This window comes from Myodes glareolus, chromosome 7 (assembly GCF_982192425.1).
Source record: "Myodes glareolus chromosome 7, mMyoGla1.1, whole genome shotgun sequence".
Classification (NCBI taxonomy): domain Eukaryota; kingdom Metazoa; phylum Chordata; class Mammalia; order Rodentia; family Cricetidae; genus Myodes; species Myodes glareolus.
The window spans coordinates 23,398,406-23,421,038 of NC_142032.1; the positions used below are offsets into that span (position 1 = coordinate 23,398,406).

The 22,633-nt window shown below is 37.2% G+C and overlaps 1 protein-coding gene across 2 annotated transcripts in view; it reads right to left on the bottom strand.

The window, feature by feature from the left end:
- Tbc1d12 (TBC1 domain family member 12) overlaps positions 1 to 22,633 on the bottom strand; it is a 65,532-nt gene that overhangs the window by 6,854 nt on the left and 36,045 nt on the right. The window contains exons 4-10 of one of the 2 annotated variants that reach the window (XM_085693845.2): positions 18,096 to 18,178; positions 15,149 to 15,266; positions 13,105 to 13,211; positions 7,951 to 8,031; positions 5,079 to 5,167; positions 2,551 to 2,622; positions 226 to 354 (exon numbers count right to left, since the gene is read on the bottom strand). In XM_085693845.2, the coding sequence (XP_085549971.2) occupies positions 226 to 354; positions 2,551 to 2,622; positions 5,079 to 5,167; positions 7,951 to 8,031; positions 13,105 to 13,211; positions 15,149 to 15,266; positions 18,096 to 18,178 (679 nt within the window). The remainder of the gene's footprint in view (positions 1 to 225; positions 355 to 2,550; positions 2,623 to 5,078; positions 5,168 to 7,950; positions 8,032 to 13,104; positions 13,212 to 15,148; positions 15,267 to 18,095; positions 18,179 to 22,633) is intronic. The other variant, XM_085693846.2, reaches the window with a different exon arrangement.

Sequence of the window (22,633 nt, forward strand, 5' to 3'; positions counted from 1 at the left end):
TACAAAATAACCTACTACAAAAAGAAAAATCATTAACATTAATAAAAATTTTATTAGCAACTCTTCTGAGTTGCTTCAAGTTTTCCTAAAACTGCCACTCAATAAAATCTTCATCCATTTTATTAGACTATCTCTGCCTTCTATGTTTTTTATTCTAAGCAGACATTCAGAGTACAGAAACATATGCAAACATAGGCAAACACAATCTATCCTAGATGTTCATACCATGCTGTGGTCCACTCGGAAAAAGGCCAACTGGCATGGCTTATTTAGGAGATTTGCAAATGCAATGAAGGCGTCTGCTTCTTCCAAATTGAGAATGAGCACAGCTGCAATGAAGGACATCCCTTGGACCTTTCAAAGGGAAGGGAAAATAAAAATGAATTTAAACAATTCTAGAGTTTAGTTACCCTCCTCAAAATTTACAAATTGATATTAAGAATTTACTGATTTCTCCCCCCTCCATAAAAGCAAGTACTAACAAACTATAATAGTTGTGAAATTCCCTAATTTTAATTTATTGGTCATGTGATAGGGTTTAATAAGTCAGAAAAAAATTTAAGCCAGCCTTTATTTGCTCTAAGAGCCTATCTCAGTATACCATCTAATTATTTCTTCTTAGTCTAAATTCTTTCAAAGTTACACATTAATGAAAATTAAGTGATTGTTTTCACATTGTAGCATACAAAGAACTAAGAATAAAAGAGGCTATGGATAAATTGCTAAAATTCTAAGAAAGAAGTTGTGGGACTTGAAACAGCCTGAACTTGTGGGGAAACCACAAGAAAAAAAATGGAGAAAAAAAAATCCCTTAATGAAAAGAGCTTAAACAAAGAAATGACAGCCCATACAGAATACAACATTTATAATGGAATGAATAGAAGACACTTAGAAAAAGATTCATTTACATTATGAAAGGCCTTAATAAAATAGCTAGTGAGTTATCTGTATAGTAATTACACTGGGACTGGAGAGACAGCTCAGAGGTTAAGAGCACTGACTGCTCTTCCAGTAGTACTGAGTTCAATTCCCAGCAACCACATGGTGGCTCACAACCATCTGCAATGAGATCTGGTGCCCTCTTCTGGTGTTCAGGCATACATGCAGACAGAACACTATACATAATGAATAAATACTTATTCTTAAAAAAGTAATTACACGTCTCTTTAATTAAAAACATAGTCAAGAATCCTATAATAGACATACACACAGAGTCCCCTGAGAGTAACTGCAATAATGGATGTGTCTTGTTCCCAACCAAATATTCTAAAACGTCTGTCTATAATCACCATCTCGAGCTTCTTTTTTTTTGGGGGGGGGGGGCGGGGATCAAGATGGTTTCTCTCTGTTGTACTAACTGTCCTCGAACTCACAGATATCTGCCTGTATCTGCCCCCTGAGTACTGGATCTATACAAAGGTGCACCACTACTGCTCGGCTATCTCCAGCTTATTGCATTCCCTTGTAACATACTTCAGATGGATTCCCGCTCACTAATATTACTACATTGCACTGATTCATTCTTTCCTTTCTTGGGGGTGAAAGGGATAAGATTTCATATTGGAGTAAGCTAGCCTGGAACTCACTATATAGCTAAGACTAGCTCAATCTCATAGCAATCCCCCTGTCTCAGGCTACTAAGTGAGAGGATTACAGGTATGAGACATCACTCTATTTTCAATATTTTTTTTATCTATTCCTATTTCTCTGGAAATATACAAATTAATATAAAACAGAACAAAGTTGTACCAGGCAATGGAATCTCTACAGTTCTTTAAATGAAAGGAGAGAAGATGAAAGTTCAATAACTTCTAGTTAAACACTGGACACTCAAATTTTCTTTGTTTCTTCCCCAAATCCAACATGACAGTTAAGGGAAATGTAAATATTACCTTGGGAGGACAGAGAGAATGGAAAAGGTTACAAATGGTGTAAATGATGTAAACATCATTTTAGCATTCTAACTAAAACAAGTGGAAATGCTGAAACAAAGGTCTGCAGGAGAAAAAGCCAACAGTCATTGAGCCAGAGAATCGTGTCTGGCTCAAGAACTGACGCTGGGAGACATTCTCAAGTTGAGGAGTAGGGCGAAAATGCAGAGTTGGTTCATTGTACTAAGTGAGAAATTTTCCTCCCTTTATCCTGTATCAACAGGTAACTTGTCTTCCCCAATCTAGCAGAATATGCAAAGAATTTATTCAACAGAGGAACAGTCACAGAGAAAAGATGGTTAGGGAGACAAGCCAAAGCAGTCACTGACAGCAGAGGTGTTAACGCGCAGAGAAAAGATGGTTAGGGAGACAAGCCGAAGCAGTCACTGACAGCAGAGGTGCTAACGCGGAAGCAGTCACTGACAGCAGAGGTGTTAACGCGCAGCCAGTTTTATTCTCGGTAGTTGGTAAGAGATGGAAAGCTTCCTCTTCATGTAAAGCAATAAGCTCAAAAGATAAAGCTACAGATAATGTGTCTATAAATATCTAATACAACATAGTCTTGATAGGTATAGATAAGATTTTTATATACAAAAAACAGATTGAAACAAATACTTACATAACCAACATCAGGTCTGTAACATGTATATGCCCCTAAGACACTATGTAAAACATCATGATATGGACCACCCTTAGGAAAGAGGAATAAAATTTGAAATTGTAAGTATCACTAGGTTAATGCTCATGAAATATTAAAAACTGCAAAACTAAAATTAAAAAAACTGTAGCATTCTCTAACCAGTTTTAGAATATTTAATCACTATAAAAATATTCTACATGCATTTATCAAGATGTTTTCAGAATTAATAAAAGTTTGATCTTAAATAATAAGTCAAATATACTCACTTGATTACAACTTATAATTTACAAACAATTTTAAATACTTCTAAGGTATAATATGATAAATATAGATTATTTTTCTATTTAAATTTTTTCTATATTATTTATATACACATGAAGATAGAAACTATGGCCTTGCATATGCATGCACATGTTCTTATACTAAGTCCAATTCACTCTGTATAATTTCAGAAAAAAATAAAAGTGGCCAGGCATGAAGCACACAACTTTAATGCCAATAAAGCAGGGTGTCACTATGAGTTTGAGGTCAATGTGATCTACATAGTGAGTTCCAAGACAACTGAGGTTACATAGTAAGACGCTGTCTTTAAAAAACAAAAAGTCAACCAGGTATACTGAGTTGTGTCAGTAATTTTAATAGCAATAGTAATTTTTTTCTTTACTCTTGCCCCCCCCCCGGGTTTTTTTTTTTGTTTGTTTGTTTGTTTTTTGTTTTGTTTTTCTCGAGACAGGGTTTCTCTGCAGCTTTGGAGCCTGTCCTTGTACTAGCTCTTGTGGACCGGGCTGGCCTCGAACTCACAGAGATCCACCTGCCTCTGCCTCTGCCTCTGCCTGTGCCTCCTGAGTGCTGGGATTAAAGGCGTGCACCACCACCACTGGGTTCCCCTTTGGTTTTTTGAGACAAGGTTTCTCTGTGTATCTTTGGTTGTCCTGAAACTCACGCTGCAGACCAGGCTGGCCTCAAACTCCCAAGTGCTGTATTAAAGGTGTGTGCCACCACACTCAGCTCCAATAGTCCTTTTTTAAATGTACATGTATAGGTTTTCTGCCTGCATGTATATCTGTGGACAATGTGTGTGCATGAAGTCCATGGAGACCAGAAGAGAGTGGCAGATTCCCCAGAATTAGAATTACAGAGAGCTATGATCTACCACAAAGATGCCAGTAATAAGATCTGAGTCTTCTAGAAGAGCAAACAACTGATCTTAACTGTGGGGTCTTCTCTCCAGCTCCAGTGTTTTTTTCATTTATTTACTTATTATGCATATATGTAGGTAAATACATGTCAGGAATTGGTTATCTCCTTCCAACTATGTGGGTTCCTAGGATCAAACTCAAGCTGTCAGGCTTGGCAGCAAGCACCCTTACCTGCAGAACCATCTCACTGGTACCAAAAGTAAAAATATTATCAACACAAAGACTGTATTATACGTAAACTATTTCCTTGGATTTTAATATTAAGAATTAAAGATAGCCAGTTCCTGTAAAAAATAAATATAAAAGTAAACTATTTCTTCCTACTTCAGTGGTAATTCTAAACAACTTAGAACCAATGTATTATATTTTAACAGTTTGTCAGGTAAATCTATTAATTCAAGCATAAAAATTAACTATAACAAAAATGTAAGTTCCTACTATATAATAAATATGTGCTATGATAACTACAATGTGTTTTATTCTATAGAAAACAAGTGCTTTAATTTTTGTTAGTTTTACATTTTTATATAAAGACTCACATTATTTTTAATTTTTATTTTTTTATGCATATGAGTGTTTTATCTGTATATATATGCCTGGTGCCAAGGATGTCAGAAGAGGGAGTCAGATGCCCTGAAACTGGTGTTAGACATAGTTGTAGGCTAGAAACTGAACCCAGGTCCTTCTCTTAACCATGGAGCCATTTCTCCATTCCTGCTAAAAACAAAGCTTCTTTTGTTTTATTAAAGCAAGGTGTCACTATGTAGCTGCAGGCTGAGATTCACTTGCCTCTGCCTTCTGAGTGCTGGGATTAACGCCATCTACCACCATGCCTGGCTTCTTCTCAAATTTTAAAAATATTTATTTCTTTAAAAAAAAAAAACCTGGGGGCTGGAGAGATGGCTCAATGGTTAAGAGCACTGGCTGCTCTTCCAGAGGACCCAAGTTCAATTCCTAGCACCCACATGGCTCACAACTGTCTGTAACTCCAGTTCCAGGGGATCCAACACCCTCACACAGACATACATGAATGCAAAACACCAATGCATGTAAAATAAAAATAAATAAATATTATAGAAATAATATGTGGGCTGGCATGGTAACTCATGTCTTTAATCCCAGCATTTGGCAGGCAGAGGCAGGTGAGTCCTGTGACGTCTACACCAACCTGCTCTATATGGGATACATAGTGAGACTCTATCAAAAAATAAAATAAAAAATAGTGCTTATGGATTTACAGAATTTGTCCCATTAAGTATTGAAAGAATAAAATAAAACAGCCGTTAAAAACTGACTGGGAAACCTCACCTTCTGAAAGATGTAGAGAGATGGAAATGTACGGGATATGTCCAACTTAATTAATTCCAGGCTAGCCTCTCGGTCGGCAACAGATAAACCTGTATTACCAAACAAATAAATTTAAGTAGAGGCCAATGGCATTGCTATATGTTAACATAAGTAGAAAAGCTGAATAATTAAGAATGTGCAAGAACACTGAATAGTCTGTTAGAACTTAGGACTTAGCCTCTTCCCCCACCCCGAGCATTGTTTTTTTTCTTGTTTGTTTGGTTTTGAAACAGGTCTCATTATATAGTTCCAGCTGTCCTGAAACTCACTATGGTCACCCAGCTGGCCTCAAATTAATAGCCATCCTCCTGTCTCTGCTTCTCAAGTGCTGGGATTAAAAGGCAAGCATCTTGCCTAGCCAGTTTCCGACTTTTCTATTTTGTGTGGGAAATTTGAGACAGGCTCTCATATAGCCTAGGCTAGCTTCAAACTTCAATTCCCCATGTAGACTTGAATTCCTGATCCTCTTGCCTGTACCCTCCTGAGTGCTAGTATTACGGCATGTGCCACTATACCTAGTTCGTGTGGTACTGGGGGTTAAACATGGGCCCTTGTGTATGCTAGGCAGGTACTGTCTACTGAGCTACATCTTTAGTCCTCTTTCCCTTCTGGGACAGGGTCTCACTCTGTAACCCAGGCTAACCTCAAACTCCTATCAGTACTTCTATCAAACTTCTATCAGCCTTCTAAGTGCTGGGATTATAGACCTCCAACCACAGACAAGAAAACATGGTGTCTACTTCTTCTCTTTCTCCCTCCTGCTGCACCTTGGTTGGTTCTCTCCTATCATATGGGAGACATGAATCACATTCATCCTTAGATTTGGCAGTACATGCCTTTTCCACTAAGCCATCTTGACAGCCCTGGCATAATTCTCTATTACATTCAATTAACTCATTGTGAAGTACAATTTGTTTTGTAAAAGTTCTAATGTTCAGGCTACACAGCTGAAAATGACCCTGAACCCAGTCCTCCTGCCTCGACCCCCTAAAGTGTAGGGATAAAGGTGTATTACCCTTACTCTCAGACACATGCCATTTTACTTCATATATGTTGTTTCTTTTCTGTTTTGTTTGTGGCTCTGAGCAATTGTTCTTCAACCACCGAGTTTCAGTTTTAGATATTTTTTTGTTTGCTTGATTTTTTTTGGTTTGTTTGCTTGTTTTCTCTGTGTAACAGCCCTGGCTGTCCTGGAACTCACTTTGTAGACCAGGCTGGCCTCAAACTCACAGAGATCCACCTGCCTCTGCCCTCTGAATGCTCAGATTAAAGGTGTGTGCCACCACCACCTGTCCCTTTTGTTGCTGATGTTGACATTTCCGATCTTAATTTGTATAATTTTGGCACTTCATAAAAACTGAGTCAGGGATGGGGATATACAGATATACACCTGTAATCCCAGTGCTCTGGAAACAGAGGCAGCAAGTTCAAGGCTAGACTGGGCTATAAATGAATATATCTCAAATAAAAATAATAATAAATAAATGAAAAGAATAATGCAACAGCTGAGATCCTGCTAATACAAAATTTCACATATCTTCACTCCCTTTGCATTTGCAGTTCCTCACAAATAGCTATAATAGCTGACTGATCTCAACACGATTCCTTCAAGACCCTCAAAATCAAGTCTTTACTCTGACCACTTAGTAATATTTCCTTTTCCTAATGTCACTTTCTAAAACTGAAAACAGCATTTTGCAAAGTGGTTGTTCATAGACAACCACTATGAGATAAATACTGTTTCTTTATTGAAAGATACATTTTGGAGTTTTACTTACAGGCAAGAGTTTGCTTTCCTTTTTTATTTATTTAAATTTTTCAAGGCAGGGTTTCTCTGTATAACAGCTCTGGCTATCCTGAAACATGTTTTGTACACCAGACTGGCCTCGAACTTACAGAGACCTACCTGCCTGCCTCTGCTGGGATTAAAGGTGTGCACCACCATATTCAGTGAGTTTGCTTTCTACACAGTAGATATAATACAAAAAAAGGACAAAAGGAAAAAAGGAAGGAAGGAGGGAGGGAGGGAGGGAGGGAGGGAGGGAAGGAGGAAGGGAGGGAGGGAGGGAGGGAGAGAAGGAGGGATGAAGGAAGGAAAGAAAAGGAGGTTGAGAATATAGCTTAGAATTCATGCTCAGCATGTATGAAGGCCTGGGTTCAATCCCCAGCACCAACAAATGTCCACCACATAAACAGGACATAGTGGCTCACACAGATAATCTTAGAACTCGGGAGATGGAGGCAGGACATCAGTACAGTGTCATCCTCAGCTATACAGTGAATTCAAGGCCAGACTGAACTGAATGAGAACCTATCTTAAAAAAAAAAAAAAGAATTAGGAAAATGATTCTCCATTATCAGACTTCAAAAGATAATTAAATAAATTTGTCTAAATTTAATAAACTGATACAAGGAAAAAATTCTTCAAAATGGTTAAGAAAACTAACTAACTGGCAAGGCAGAGAGAGGTAAGGGTGTTATGGTTGAATTAAATGAACAAAGAACAAGGCAAATCCCAGTAAGAACTACATGTGGATTACTAGGGACTAAGGTCAGTGGATGAAGAAAGATGATTTCAGAGAGTGGAAAACATGAGTCTTTATTAACAGCTTGGTCTGAAAACACTTGACTTGTCACTGGATCAAACAGACCTGACAGCTCAGCCTCTTGCTTCTAACTCACTAACTACTCTAAGCCTGTCTCCCTTTCCACAGCTCGGAATACTATCATCTACTGAAATGAGGTGCTGTACTTAAATCTGGTTCATGATATGAAATTCCAGTGCTATATTCAGGACCTGGGTTTTGAAATTCTCATTTGGAAACCCTCATACCTTCAATGTCACTATCAGAACTGGTTTCACTGAAGCTCTTCCACCGTTCTCTTGCTCTCGAAAGAAAGATTTCATACAGTTCTGGAAAGAAAAACAAAAATTCATAAATAATACAAAAGAAATAAATTCACATTTTTATTTTCACTATAAGCAGGTATCAAAAGTGTGATGAAAGAGCGGTGGTGGCACAACCCTTTAACCCCAGCACTCGGGAGGCAGAGACAGCTGAGTTCAAGGCCAGCCTGCTCTACAGAGTTAGTTCCAGCACAGGCTCCAAAGCTACACAGAGAGACCCTGTTTCAAAATACAAAAACAAGCAAACAAAAAAAAATGTGGTAAACTGAAGCAAACTCCCTTTATCAGAATTCTTTATGACGTGACACAAGAGTAAGGTCATCCTGGGGTCTCCTGCCAACTCTAGGAATTGAGGGTCAACAGCCAAACTGGCTAAAACTAAAGCTAAAACTTGGGGAGTCAGACCCAGACTGCATTCCAACTCTGCCAATTATTACCTCTGGGATTTCAAGAAACTTACTTAACTACTCTAGAACTCAATCTTTTTATCTGTAAATTAGAGAAAATAATACCCTACCAATAATTAAATAAGTCATTTTTGTAGGCTCTGGTATCTTTTCTCTTTTTTGTTTGTTTGTTTGTTGTTGTTTATTTTTGTTTGTTTGTTTTGTTTTCTAAGACAAAGTTTCACTCTGTAGCTCTGGTTGTCCTAGAGCTCACTCTACAGGCCAGGCTGGCCTCAAACTCAGAGATCCACCTGCCCGTCTCCCAAGTGCTGCGATTAAAGATGTGCACCACCAGCCTGGCATCTTCTGAAATCTTTTCTATTTTTGAGATAGGTTCTCAAGAGGTAGCCTTGGCTATCCTGGAACTTGCTTTGTAGATAAGGCTGGCCTCATACGCAGCAGTCTACCTGTTTCTGCCTCCCATGTGCAGGAATTAAAGGTATGGACTAAAAATTCTATTTGTAAAACACAAAAATGGTTTCTGAAAAACACAAATTGTACAAAACAGCATGGAATAAAAATAAATTTCCTTCTTTAAGATGTAACTACGTTTAGCAACGTTCTTATGAACTACTCCAAAATGTGAAGATGTGCACATCTGATTTTTATATATCCTCAGTTTTAAAAACTCAGGGACTGGAGAGATGGCACAGCAGTAAGAGCGCTTACCACTCGTGTATAGGTTCCAATTTCAGCTCCCCATACGCATGTCAGGCAACTCAAAATGACATGTACCTACAGCTCCAGGGGTCCTACACCTCTGGCCTCCATGGACACCTGTGCTCACATGCATATTCCCATAGACAGCACATACACATAATTAAAAATATAAAAATAAATCTTAAAAAAACCAAAGTGATGACATATATATATTGCTCTCATTTTACCTTGTTCCATTAGAAGTTATATATGAGTAGGCACAATTGTTGTTGGATGGTTTTTTGTTGTTGTTTGTTTGTTGCATTGCTGGGGACTGAACCTAAGGCCAGGACTCTACCACTGAGTTAAATCCCCAGACTTTTTGTTTATTTCTTTTTAACACAATATTCCGATGTATGACAACTATCACAAGTATTCTTAGATTGTCAAGACTCAGTTTTAAAAGTAACTGATTATATGTATTTCAAACATATTTTATAATTCAATTTCCCTTTCAATTTACTAATCATTATTACAAATTACTTGAAAATAAAATTTAAAAGAAATAAAAAGTTAAAAATACTTATGCCCAAATCCATGAATGATTTGGTAGAAGAGGTAACTGCAATTTAAAATTTTATGCATACAATTGCTTGAGGTTGTCGGTTAGTAACTCATCGATTTTTTAACAATTTCAAACTGTTGTCATGCCAGTCTCCCTCCCTCTTTACCCAGCTGTAAGCTGTCCTGGAAGAAGAAAGGGCTCCAGCTGACAAATCATTCACATTGATTGAAATCACAAAAATTGATCTAGTAAGAAAAATGTGGTAACTAATTTTTAAAAATCTAAAAGGTAACTTTCCCAAGATTTATAATTAATATCCCCAGTAAAGAGACCTTTGTCTCAGTTTCATATTGAATCCAAAAGGGAAAGGTGGAAGCAGGCTTAAAGCCAGGACAAGGATGGTGCCTTACACGTAAATGGAGAACACTCTCATTTCAGGGTTTGGTCTCAGATTCTGGGAAAATGATGATAGAGACATTCAACAAAGAGCACCGTCACGGGAAATACTCATATTATGAACAGCCAGAACAATTCTTTGGTACAGCTAATGATTTTATCCTCATTTTACAAACAAACAAACAAAAGACTTTTAGATAGTAAGTAGTTTGCCCAAGGTCACAATCTAACATGCGGTGGAACCAGATGTGAACCTACCTAGCTTTACAGCCCGTACTCTTAGCGGATATTCTCTATTGTTTTAAATTTCACAATTAAAACTAATACAAATAAGGGATCAATAATTAATGAATTATACACCTGTGCCACCTAGGTCCTCTGCAAGGAAGACAAGTGTTCTTAACTAAGCCTTCTCTCCAACCCCAACTTTTCTTTTTCTTTCTTCTTTTTTTTTGTTTTTTTTGAGACAGGGTTTCTCTGTGTATCCCTGGTTGTCCTGGAACTCACTCTATAGATCAGGATGGACATGAACTCACAGAGATCCCCTTGCCTCTGCCTGCTGAGTTCTGGGATGAAACAGTTGGGCCACCAGAGCCTGGCAAGTTTTTGTTTTTAAAAATAAAATGAACATGCTCTGTGGCTCTCTTAAGAAGAGCCTACACCTGTGCTCTGAGTGTCTTACGTTTTTCCTGAGGACCTTTCTCTAACCCTGGGCCTAATCTACATTAACATATCTTAATAAACTCCATTTCTACTTTTTAAATGTTCATTACATGGTACTTGTGAATTTTTTTTTTTTTTGAGACAGGGTCTTACTGTGTGCCCTGGCTAGCCTGAAACTTACTGTGTAGACTACCTTGCCTCAAACTCAAAGATCCTCCTGCTTTTGCCTCTGGTTGAAAAAAATCAACTTTTTGTCTGTTTGTTTGTTTTTTCAAGACAGGGTTTCTGTGTAGCTCTGGAGCCTGTCCTGGAACTAGCTCGTGTAGACCAGGCTGGCCTCGAACTCAGAGATCCACCTGCCTCTGTCTCCTGAGTGCTGGATTAAAGGCGTGAGCCACCACCATCTGGTGAAAAATCAACTTTTAAAAATCAAATAACTGTAATATTTACAGTTGATATCACTGTAATGATTAAAAATGGGCATCTAGCTAGGCAGTGATGGCACATTCCTTTAATCGTAGCACTCAGGAGGCAGAGGCAGGCAGATCTTTGTGAATTCAAGGTTAGCCTGGTCTATAGGTCTATAGATCTAGTTCTAGGATTGCCAGGGCTACACAGTGAAACCCTGTCTCAAAAACAAAACAAAACAAAACAAAAAAACCCACAGGCATCTGGATTTTTATGATTTTATCCAATTTCATTTAATGTCAGCTACAGCAATGAACATCCTTGTCAAAAAACTTTTGAGCCCAATTCCATGTATTGCCTTCTAGTAGATTCTTATAGCTGAAATAGATAGATCAATGATTTCTTTTTTTAACTAAAGTGTACTTATTATTATAGGGGAAACATATGTCCTGGGCATGTGTAGAGGCCAGAGACAGACAGCTGTGTGGAGTGGGTTCTCCTTCCACTTCCCGGGGTCAAACTCAGGTCATCAGGTTTGCACTGCATGCTTTGAGTTGAGCTATCTCATGGCCTACACAGCTTGCTTTCTTTTCTTTCTTTCTTTCTTTCTTTCTTTCTTTCTTTCTTTCTCTCTTCTGTTTTTCTCTTTTTTCTTTTCTTTTTGAGAAAATGTTTCATGTAGCCCAATCTGGTCTTGAGCTCACTAAGTAGTTTGAGTTTATGGTCCTATTGTCTCCACCTTCTGAGCACTAGGATTACAGGTATACCTGGTTTATGCAGTGCTGGGGACCAAGCCATATTCATGGTAGGTAAGCACTTTACAGAGTTATACCCCCAGCCATACAATATATTACTTCTGCTATTAAGAGATTGGAGTTTCCAAAGAGAGAGAGAGAGAGAGATGGAAGTCTCCTGCGGTATTATAGTTAACTGTCTTAACTATATAGGATTAACACTATCACACAAGCTGATTGCCACATATTTTGTTAGAAAAAAATTTGAGTCAATCTCAGGTAGCCCTTCAACTATGTAGACAGAATGACCTTAAACTTCTGATCCTCCTGTCTCTAGGCCTCGTGTGCTGAGATTACACTGGTAGGATTATAGGCATGTGTCATGCCCACTTCTTAAAAAAAAAATATTTTGTTTGGTATTACCCTAATTCTATTTAAACTTTTTCTTTAACTATCAAAATGACTCTAGCATTTTAATATTTGTCAAGGTTTTAAGAGACTTAAGGCAATTTCTTGAAAGTCTCTTTTTTTCTAAATTTTATCATCATCATCATCATCATCATCATCATCATCATCATCATCATTATCAGGTTCTATAGACACTGTAGCCTAGTCTGGCCTACAACCCACTGTGGAGCCCCAGCTAGCCTCAAAACTGCAGCAAAGCTGTCGCAGCCTCCTAAGCGCTAAAGGACGGAGCTATCAAGCTTTTAAAATAAAATCTAAACAACAGAACACAACAAAAACTTGGTGAAACCCATGATTTTGTTAACTTAAAACATTGAGGGAAAAAATACTCAAACTCTAAATAAAGGGACTGGTTTGGATACACATCCAGCAGGAAAAAAAATCAAATCAAGTTCCCTCAGTACACTGTCTGAACACAGATGGAGTCAGTCCGTCCAGGTGCTAACCTAGCATCTCCTGTGTGTACTTACTCCTCACTACACAGACGCTCACAAGCTTTACATCATCTATATTTGTAGTATTTGATGCCAAGAACACTATTGTGATAGCTGTAAACTAGAGGAAAAAGCCTGCAAATCTTACGTATATAATGATATATAAAATCTCATTAACTATTACAAAGTTTGGGAGGCCATGAGACATGCTGTGAAAGTGACATATATGGTAGTGTCTTTTAAATGGCAACTCTACTAACATGATTTATAAAACTCTGAAGATGATAATTTGTATGTGTGGGAATAACTGAATATAGAATACAAACCAGGAGTGATATTTAGTTCATTTCCTACAGCTAGACTCCAAACTTTCCCACGAACACTAGGGGGCAATCCCTGCCACCACAATTCTCGAACTCTTCTTGTACTACGCCTAGAATTAAAGGAGGAGAAAAAAGGAAAAAGTTACTTTTTATACCAAAAATCCTAGTTGCAAGCTGGTTTACCTACGGCCAAGTCACCAGATGACTTTTAAGAACTTAAAGAGGTAAGTATGTAATGCATTCTTTCCTTTGAGTTCATGCCTGAGGGCTGTAAAAGCCTCTAAGATGGACTGCGGGGAATCAAAGAGAATGGCCCCAGACAGATGTTACTTATTTAAGATATAACCAGAAAATCAGAACTATATGGAAAATTATTAAAAATAAAAAGGACATAAAATGAACTGCCAGTTCAGTACCAAAACTAAAATCACAAAGAACCTACTATGAGTGAGGCCTGGATGAGCCCCTAGTTTTTAAGGAGCAGTAGTTCACTTGGATTCAAATCTAGTTGGGCCACTCATTGTATAACCTTGAGCAAAACACTTAGCTTCTCCAACCATGAGCTAGATAACCTTGAATAAGATAAATGTGAGTAAAAATATAACTGCCTTATAGAAGTACTAACACTCAAATGTAACTCCTTAACACAGACAATAGAATAGTTTCTTTATCTGCAGGGAATATATTCTAAACTCCAAAACCACAAATAGTACCAAACTCTATAGAGATTTTTCTTATACAAATGTAACTATGTTAAAGTTGAATTTATAATTTAGACACAATAAGAGATGAAAAATAGCTAACAATAAAAGGATATACTATAATAAATGTTACATAAATTAGGGTACTTCTACATAAAGGAAGTCCTTTACAGCTTCTCTTTGACAAATGTGATCACAGGATCCCTACTGTTACGTAAGTAAAGGAAGAGTTACTTAACAGAAGCTCTGCAATCTATGACAGCAGCTCAGGTAACTGAAATGTCACTGAGTGAGTAATGGACAGGTCTTGTATACCACATGGAAATGTTGGACAAAGAATGATTTATGGCCAGGACAAAGTAGTGCAGAATAGATTTCACTGAGGTTCTCAGAAGAACATACAATTTAAACTTCTGAGTTTTAATTTCTACAATTTTCTATTTATATTCAATTAGTTAATTTTCTACTTTTAGACCACAGGTAACCAAATCTTTCCAAATAAGAGTGTAGATAAGTGGGACTACTGTGTCTGTCACATTTCCAATATTTAACAAATTGTCAATGTATGTTCTACATACATTGTAGAAGGTATCCTTCAACTCTTTAGTACAGAGGGAAGATAAAACATGTAGAAATACTGTAAAAAAGGAAGAGACCAAAAAGGGGAAGAAAAAAAAAAAGGCAAGAGGAATATCAGCCTCAAAGTATCACAGGACTTTCACAGGGGAAAGATTGCATTTCATGTATTTTCTCACTTAAGAGAACAGCATTTAAAAATACCTTTTATTGTTTTTATGTTTCTTATGTATCTATTTATTTATAGATGCTGTCTCTCTAGGTAGTTCTAGCTGGTCTGGAACTCACTACATTACACAGGCTGGCACTGAATTCATGGTAATCCTCCTGTCTGAGCATCCAGATTACTGGGATTACAGGCATGTACCATCATACTCAACTTTAGAAACACTTTTAACATCTGATAAATATACCTTATATTTTTCTATTTAATGAGCTCTTTCAATGATGAATCTCTTATAATTAGTGTTATATTAGAATTAAGAAAAATGGTAATTGAGAAGACTAAAAGTTTCCTGAGTCAGTTCATATCCCATGGGTTCCAGAGGACAAGTAAAATTTTAACAGCACAGAGGATGGTCAGTAAGAAGAGGATGCATTAGAGACAGGAGTTCATGAAGGGTTAGAGATAAACACGAGGCGATTCAGGCAATGGTTAATAGTAAAATTTAGTTACAGCATAAGATACATGCTGAGAAGTGATAATATAGACTTGGAAAAGATGAAATATTTGGAGACACACTAAACTTCTGGAAAATCTGCTTACTTACATTACTTCCCAATTGGGCAGTATCTCATTGATCCAAATTACCATTGCACTTGCAATGCTTTCTTCCTGCTTAAATCGTTCTTTCATTATTCTTTTTCTTTTATGTGCTTCTTTAATTTCTGTTTTGAACAAGTAAGAATTATTTCAATACAAATGAGCTAGATCAAAATCCCTTCTTTTTGTACCTAAATCTATAAAAAGGCTCCTTCAAGAAGAATCTTCTAGTAGTAGAGAGGAAGGAAAAGGGAGAAAAAGAAACAAAACCCTGGTCTAACATCATTTTAAAGTACCACCTTCCATCTCACAAAAGTAATGGGGTAAAGAGCAAAAAGAGTTTTTTTAAAAAATGATCAGTAAATTGCTGTTACTTCTTTCTGGTTGTTCTGTGTTTTGCTTTTTCATTGAGACAAGGTTCTGCAAGGCTGCCTATGCTGCCTGGCTGTACTACATTTTTCTTTGCCTTTGTTTCTCTTTTATAGCCTTTAATTATTTGTAAGACAGGGTCTCAAGTAGCCCAGGCTGGCTTCAAACTTGTTACGAAGCTAGGGTAACCCTGAACTCCTGACATTTCTGCTTCTACCTCTCAAGTTCTAGGATTACAGGTATGTGCCACCACTCCTAGCTTATGCAATATGAGGGTCTACCCAGGACTTTGTCCACACTAGGCAGGCATTCTCCCAACTGATTTACATCCCCAGGGTGTCTTAAGACAGGCTCTCTTCCTAGATATATTGTGTATACCAGGCTGTCCTCACATGTACTTCATCCTTCTAGCACTGCCTCCCCAGGGCTGGGAATACAGATGAGTACCACTATGCCTAGCTGGTTGTACCATATAGTTCTGATTACTTAATCTACAAAATGGAATCTGTTGATGAAACAACTATATTTAAAAAACTGCAAGCAACTAGCCAAGAGCCATTTTTCATATAATGGATTTATTAATTTCAACAAAACAATATGATATTTAAAACGATTTTGCCAATGATAATATTACTTTATAAACACTTTTTAGCATGGTATTTTATTTTACTAATTAGGTTAAAATGAAAAATTTTCAACAAACAAAAATAATTCACTTCTGAGTTTAGAAGTCACAATCTTGTAACAAAAGCTGACTCAAATATAAAGTGAAGTGAGCTATAAATCAAGTTATAAGATGGGCAATGGTGGCGCACGCCTTTAATCCCAGCACTCAGGAGGCAGAGATAGGGGGATCTCTGTGAGTTTAAGGTGAGCTTGCTCTACAGAGCAAGTTTCAGGATAGCCAGAGCTACACAGAGAAACACTGTCTCAAAAAAAAAAAAAACAAAACCAAAAAACAAACAAACAAAAAATTGGAAGTTATTTTAAAAAAATTTAGAACTTGTAGGAGATCAATTAGCCAAAGTATTTTCAAATTGTGTATCATGTGTGCCTCAGAAACTGTCTCGAGAGGCAAGAAAGAAGCCAAACACTGGCTCCACATCTATATTTTATGTATTCAGAGTGTATGTAAGATGTCTTTAAGAAAGAAGTGTTAAGGGGGCTGGAGAGATGGCTTAACAGTTAAGAGCACTGACTGCTCTTCCAAAGGTCCTGAGTTCAATTCCCAGCAACCACATGGTGGCTCACAGCCATCTGTAATGGGGTCTGGTGCCCTCTTCTGGCCTGCAGGTATACACACAGACAGAATACTGTATACATAATAAATAAATAAAATATTAAAAAAGAAAGAAGTGTTAAATAAGAGGTTGAAAACCCAATATAGTCACCTGCTTCCAAAGTTATAGATAAGGAAACAGTGGACCTATTCAGAGTTTCACAACCAGAGATCACATAAAAAAAGGATTAAGCCTAAAGCATTTTAATTTCCCAATTTATTATTATTTCTATACATAATGTACCACCTACTTCTCAATAAATATTAGTCAAATAATAAAGTCAAGATGAAGTAGTTAATAAAAGCTTACTGGCTGTGAATTTTGGGGGGGTTTCAAGACAGGTTTTTCTGTGTGGCCCTTTGTTGCTCTGTAGACCAGGTAAGCCATAAATTCAACAAATATTCTTAATTATAAATATTAAAATAAACTCAACCAATGTTCAAGTAATTAGGCATTTTAGAAGGCTATTACTGGGCTTATATCCATTATGTTTACTCTAACATTAAAGACACAACTTTACTTCCAAAGCAGAGCATAAAGCAGAACTATATGGTATTATTACATACTCCATTCCATTCACTTAAGCCAAAGGGGGGATCAGTTAATAAATTTTGCCTTAAAACATATATAAAAAAATATAATACATATTATAATACATATGTATAAAAATAAGTATTTATCCTTAACTAATGATGGCCAACACATATTACATACACTGTTAAACTACACTTATATAGGTGGGAGTTGGAGGAAAAAGGAATTAATAAAAACATAAATTGTGCAAATGAGAAGGTTTATAAACTAACCAAATGGCAACACTGAGACTTTAGGTAGACTTTACTAATTATATTTAGGTTCAAATTATAGTCTCCTAGTAATAGAGAAAACTAAAGTAACACTGGAAGAGTGGCTATCATTGCATGAAAAAAATACATTGTAAAAGGCCAAAGGTCTAAATACTATTAAAGAGAAACAGCAGGAATAAGCTCATGAATAATATTCTTATAATTTTCTTAAAACAAAAACAAAAACAAAGCTAAATCTGGGCATGGTGGCTCACACCTATAATCCCAAAACTGGAAAGACTGAGCCCTGAAATATCTGAGAAGCTCAAGACCAGAGTGGCTTCATAGTGAGACTCTGTCTTAAAAAATTATAATAAAAAACCTAAGCCAAACCAAACAACAAACACCAAAACAAACCTAAATTATAAAAAAAAATATGGTATAGAAAAATAAGAATTATCTTCATATGAAAATAGTTAAAAACCTGCAAATTAACTACAACATTTTAAGTCAAATATACCTCGTTTTTTCGCTTCAGCCACCATCTCATCATACTCTTGCCGGTGACGTAAAGCTTCTTCCACAGACTTTGCAGGAAGATTCCTGTTAAAAAAAAAAAAAAAGCCAAATTTTAAACAACTTTAAAATTTACTACCTTTCTAGAAGCAGATATAAATAGTTAACCTAAAGTTATTTTCACAGAAAATGTAAATGTAAATGTGGAGCGCTCAGAAGGCATTCTGAGAGGTCAGCCTGGTCTACCCTGCCTCAACAAAGAAAAGGTAAATGAAAGGCAGAAAGGAATTCCGCATTTCAAAACAAACTTGGAATTCAGATCCCTGATATTTATGATATATATAGACATTTATAGTTGTGTTTATATATGTAAGCATACATTTATTTTTAAGAATGATTTATTTTATGTATATATGTGAACCTGAGCTTACATATTTGTGTCCCAGGTATGCAGATGCTTGCCAGAGCCAGAAGTTGTTGGACCCCCTGAACCTGGATTAAGGATGGCCGTGAGCTACCCATGTAGGTGCTGGGAACTGAACCTGGGTTCTCTGAAAGAACGATAAATGCTCTAATCACTTATCTCTCAGCCCCGTATTTATTTATTTTTTTAAAAATTGTATTGTGCCAGGTGGTGGTGGCAGATGCCTTTAATCCCAGCACTCGGGAGGCAGAGGCAGGCAGATCTCTGTGAGTTCGAGGCCAGCCTGGTCTACAAGAGCTAATTCCAGGACAGGCTCCAAAGCTACAGAGAAACCCTATCTCTAAAAACAAACGAATAAAGTTTTATTGCATTTATTTGTGTGTGTGTGGGGGGGGCTGTGTATGGAGGTCAAAGAGCAACTCACAGGAGCTGCTTCTTGTCTTCTTCTATTTGGTTCCTAGAGTAAGAAGTCAAGTTCTCAAATGTCATAGTTTTATACAAGCCATCTGGTCAACTCATGTTTAGATATTTAAACATTTCAGATCTTAGGCAGTGTGTTCAAGTTATTCGTTATACCCACTCCTAGATTTGTCATTTTTTAAATTTTTTTATTGATATTTATTGAGCTCTACATTTTTCTCTGCTCCCCTCCCTGCCTCTCCCCTCCCCACTTCAACCCCAAGGTCCCCATGCTCCCAACTGACTCAGGAGATCTTGTCTTTTTCTACTTTCTACTTCTCATGTAGGTTAGATCTATGTAAGTCTCTCTTAGTGTCTTCATTGTTGTCTAGATTCTCTGGGATTGTTGTTTGAAGGCTGGCTTTCTTTGCTTTATGTTTAAAAACCAGCTATGAGTAAATACATGTGGTAATTGTCTTCCTGGGTCTGGGTTACCTCACTCAAAATAATGCTTTCTAGCTCCATCCATGTTCCTGCAAAATTCAAGATGTCGTTATTTTTTTCTGCTGTGTAGTACTCCATTGTGTAAATGTACCACATTTTCCTTATCCATTCTTCAGTTAAGGGACATTAAGGTTATTTCCAGGTCCTGGCTATGACAAACAAAGCTGCTATGAACATAGTTGAGCACATGTCCTTGTGGCACGATTGAGCATCCTTTGGATATATACCCCAAAGTGGTATTACTGGATCTTGAGGAAGGTTGTTTCCTAATTTTCTGAGAAATCGCCACACTGACATCCAAAGGGGTTGTACCAGCTTGCATTCTCACCAGCAATGCAGGAGTGTTCCCTTTCCCCACCACCTCTCCAGCATAAGCTGTCATCGGTGTTTTTAATCTTGGCCATTCTTTCAGGTGTAAGATGGAATCTCAGAGTTGTTTTGATTTGCATTTCTCTGATGACTAAGGATATTGAACATTTCCTTAAGTGTCTTTCAGCCATTTTAGATTCCTCTGTTGAGAGTTCTCTCCTTAGGTCTTTACTCCATTTTTTAAAATTGGATTATGTGTTCTTTTCGTGTCCAATTTCTTGAATTCTTTGTATATTTTGGATATCAGACCTCTGTCTGATGTGCGGTTAGTGAAGATCTTTTCCCATTCTGTAGGCTGTCGTTTTGTTTTGTTGACCGTGTCCTTTACTTTACAGAAACTTTTCAGTTTTAGGAGGTTCCATTTATTAATTGTTTCTTTCAGTGTCTGTGCCTCTGGGGTTAAATTTAGGAAGTGGTTCCCTATGCCAATGCGTTCAAGTGTACTTCCTACTTTCTCTTCTATAAGGTTCAGTGTGGCTGGCTTTATGTTGAGGTCTTTGACCCACTTGGACTTGAGTTTTGTGCATGGTGATGGATATGGGTCTATTTTCATTTTTCTACATGTTGATATTCAGTTATGCCAGCACCATTTGTTAAATATGCTTTTTTTTCCATTTGATATTTTTTGCTTCCTTGTCAAAAATCAGGTGTTTGAAGATGTTTGGATTGATATCCGAATCTTCTATTTGGTTCTGTTGGTCCTCCTGTCTGTTTTTATGCCAATACCAGGCTGTTTTTAGTACTGTATCTCTGTAGTAGAGTATGAAGTCAGGGATTGTGATGCCTCCAGAAGTTCTTTTATTGTACAGGATTGTTTTGGCTATCCTGGGTTTTTTTGCTTGTCCATATGAAGTTGAGTACTGTTCTTTCGAGATCTTTGAAGAACTTTGCTGGGATTTTGCTGGGCATTGCATTGAATCTGCGATTTGTCGGTTTTCATAAACCCTTTTAACATACAACTAAAAAATTATACACATTTTAAAAAGAGTTTGACAAGAGGTAGGGTGCGAGGCTGGAGAGTAAGAGCAATGCCTTTTGAGTTAATTCCCAGCAATCACAGGGTGGCTCACAATCAACTAGAATGACATCTGGCGCCCTCTTGTGGCCTCCAGGCATTCATGCATGTAGAACACTACATATAATAAATAATAATTAAAAAAAAGAGGTAGGGTACAGTGACTCATGCTTATAATGCTAGCACTTGGGAGGCTGAAGCAGGAAGACTGTAGTGAATCTGAGGCCAGTCTGGGCTATACAGCAAGTTCCTGACCAACTTGAACTACAGTGTGAGACCCTGTCTCTAAAAGAAAAATGAAAAATTGTTTCTAAAATAATAGCCCAAGTGCATTGCTGTATTATCTTTTAATTTTCTAAATTCTAATAAGGAAAGAACAACAGCTACAGAGAGACACTGGATAGTAGAAAAAACTATGGAATTAAATCAGTCTAATTTTTTTCTTCTCTCTTCTATAGCTGCTCTATTATCCAGAGCAGTATAGTTTCTTACAAAGCATTAGGTTCTGGGAAGGACTGTTCATTGCTCTGGGAAGGATTTTCCTCTACAATGGCAGGAAACAACTGAACAGGACTTAGTATAGGGTCCTACAAGAGGCCCCTCATGGAGTTTCCCAAAGGCAAAGGATTACCTTGAATATTCCTCAGTGACCTACATTCATTAGTCCAATGCCTGCCTTTGCCACACCTTCCACATAATCCAGAAAGGAGGGGCTTATGCTTAGAGAAAACATTATTTCTAGGAGCACCCTTTTTACAATCCCTTTTAACCTTAAAACCTTGTTTGCCACAATTGAAACATTTGACATTTAGATTTTTCTTCAAACTTCTGGAAATCACTTCTCCTATCCAAGTAACATCATTGTCATAATATCCAATATTAATTGTATCTCGGATCCATTCCTTAAAAGGTCCTGACCTTGCCTTTAATGGCCTAATTATCCTTTTTCATTGAGAATTGGCATTTTCAAAAGCCAGAGATTTAATTATAATTTGTCTAGTTTCTAAATTTGGTATCATTCTATTTACCGCTGAAGTCAATTTTTGTAAGAAATCCTTTGAGCCATGCATAACTTTACTAAATGACTCAATTTTCTTCCCATTTCTCCAGTTCTGTCCCAACCATTCAAACCTGCTGCACAGCATAAATCCATGGTGTGGTCATCACATACAGCTTGCATATATATAGAAATATACTATTTCTATAGTAGCATAATCTCCTTCCCCAAGAACTTGATTTTGGAAGATTTCCCAACCTCTAGCTTTACTCAGTTGTTCATTAATCTTGGCCTCTTCTCTGAATCTGGTACTCCATTGTAATTGTGAACCAGGCTCTAAAACACCTTTAACCAATTCTATCCAGTCAGTAGGGATAATTGTATTACAAACTGACCATTTGCTTCATAAAAAGTGAAGGCCTTGAACTGAGAGAGATTAACCTGCCTCTGCCTGAGTGCCGCCACGCTCAGCAATCTTTGACATTTTAAAGACAAGAGCTTCTTCAGCACTACAACTACTAGACAACTGTATGCTACACAGTAAATAAAGCACAAAAAAACCAGAATATTAGGGTTTTTTTTCTAAAAATTCGCTAATTTTTACATCTGTCTGAAGAAGAAAATAAAAGGGAGAGGTACTGAGGCAGTAGCTGAGAGCTATATCCTAGTCCACAGGAAGAGAGAGAGAGATTGAGACTGACTGGGCCTGGCATGGGCTTTTGAAAGCTCAGAATCCCCACCCAATGACACACTTCCTCCAACAAGGCCACACCTATATGAGGAGAGTGGTTTGAATGAGAATGGCTCTATAGGCTCATATATTTGAATGCCTGG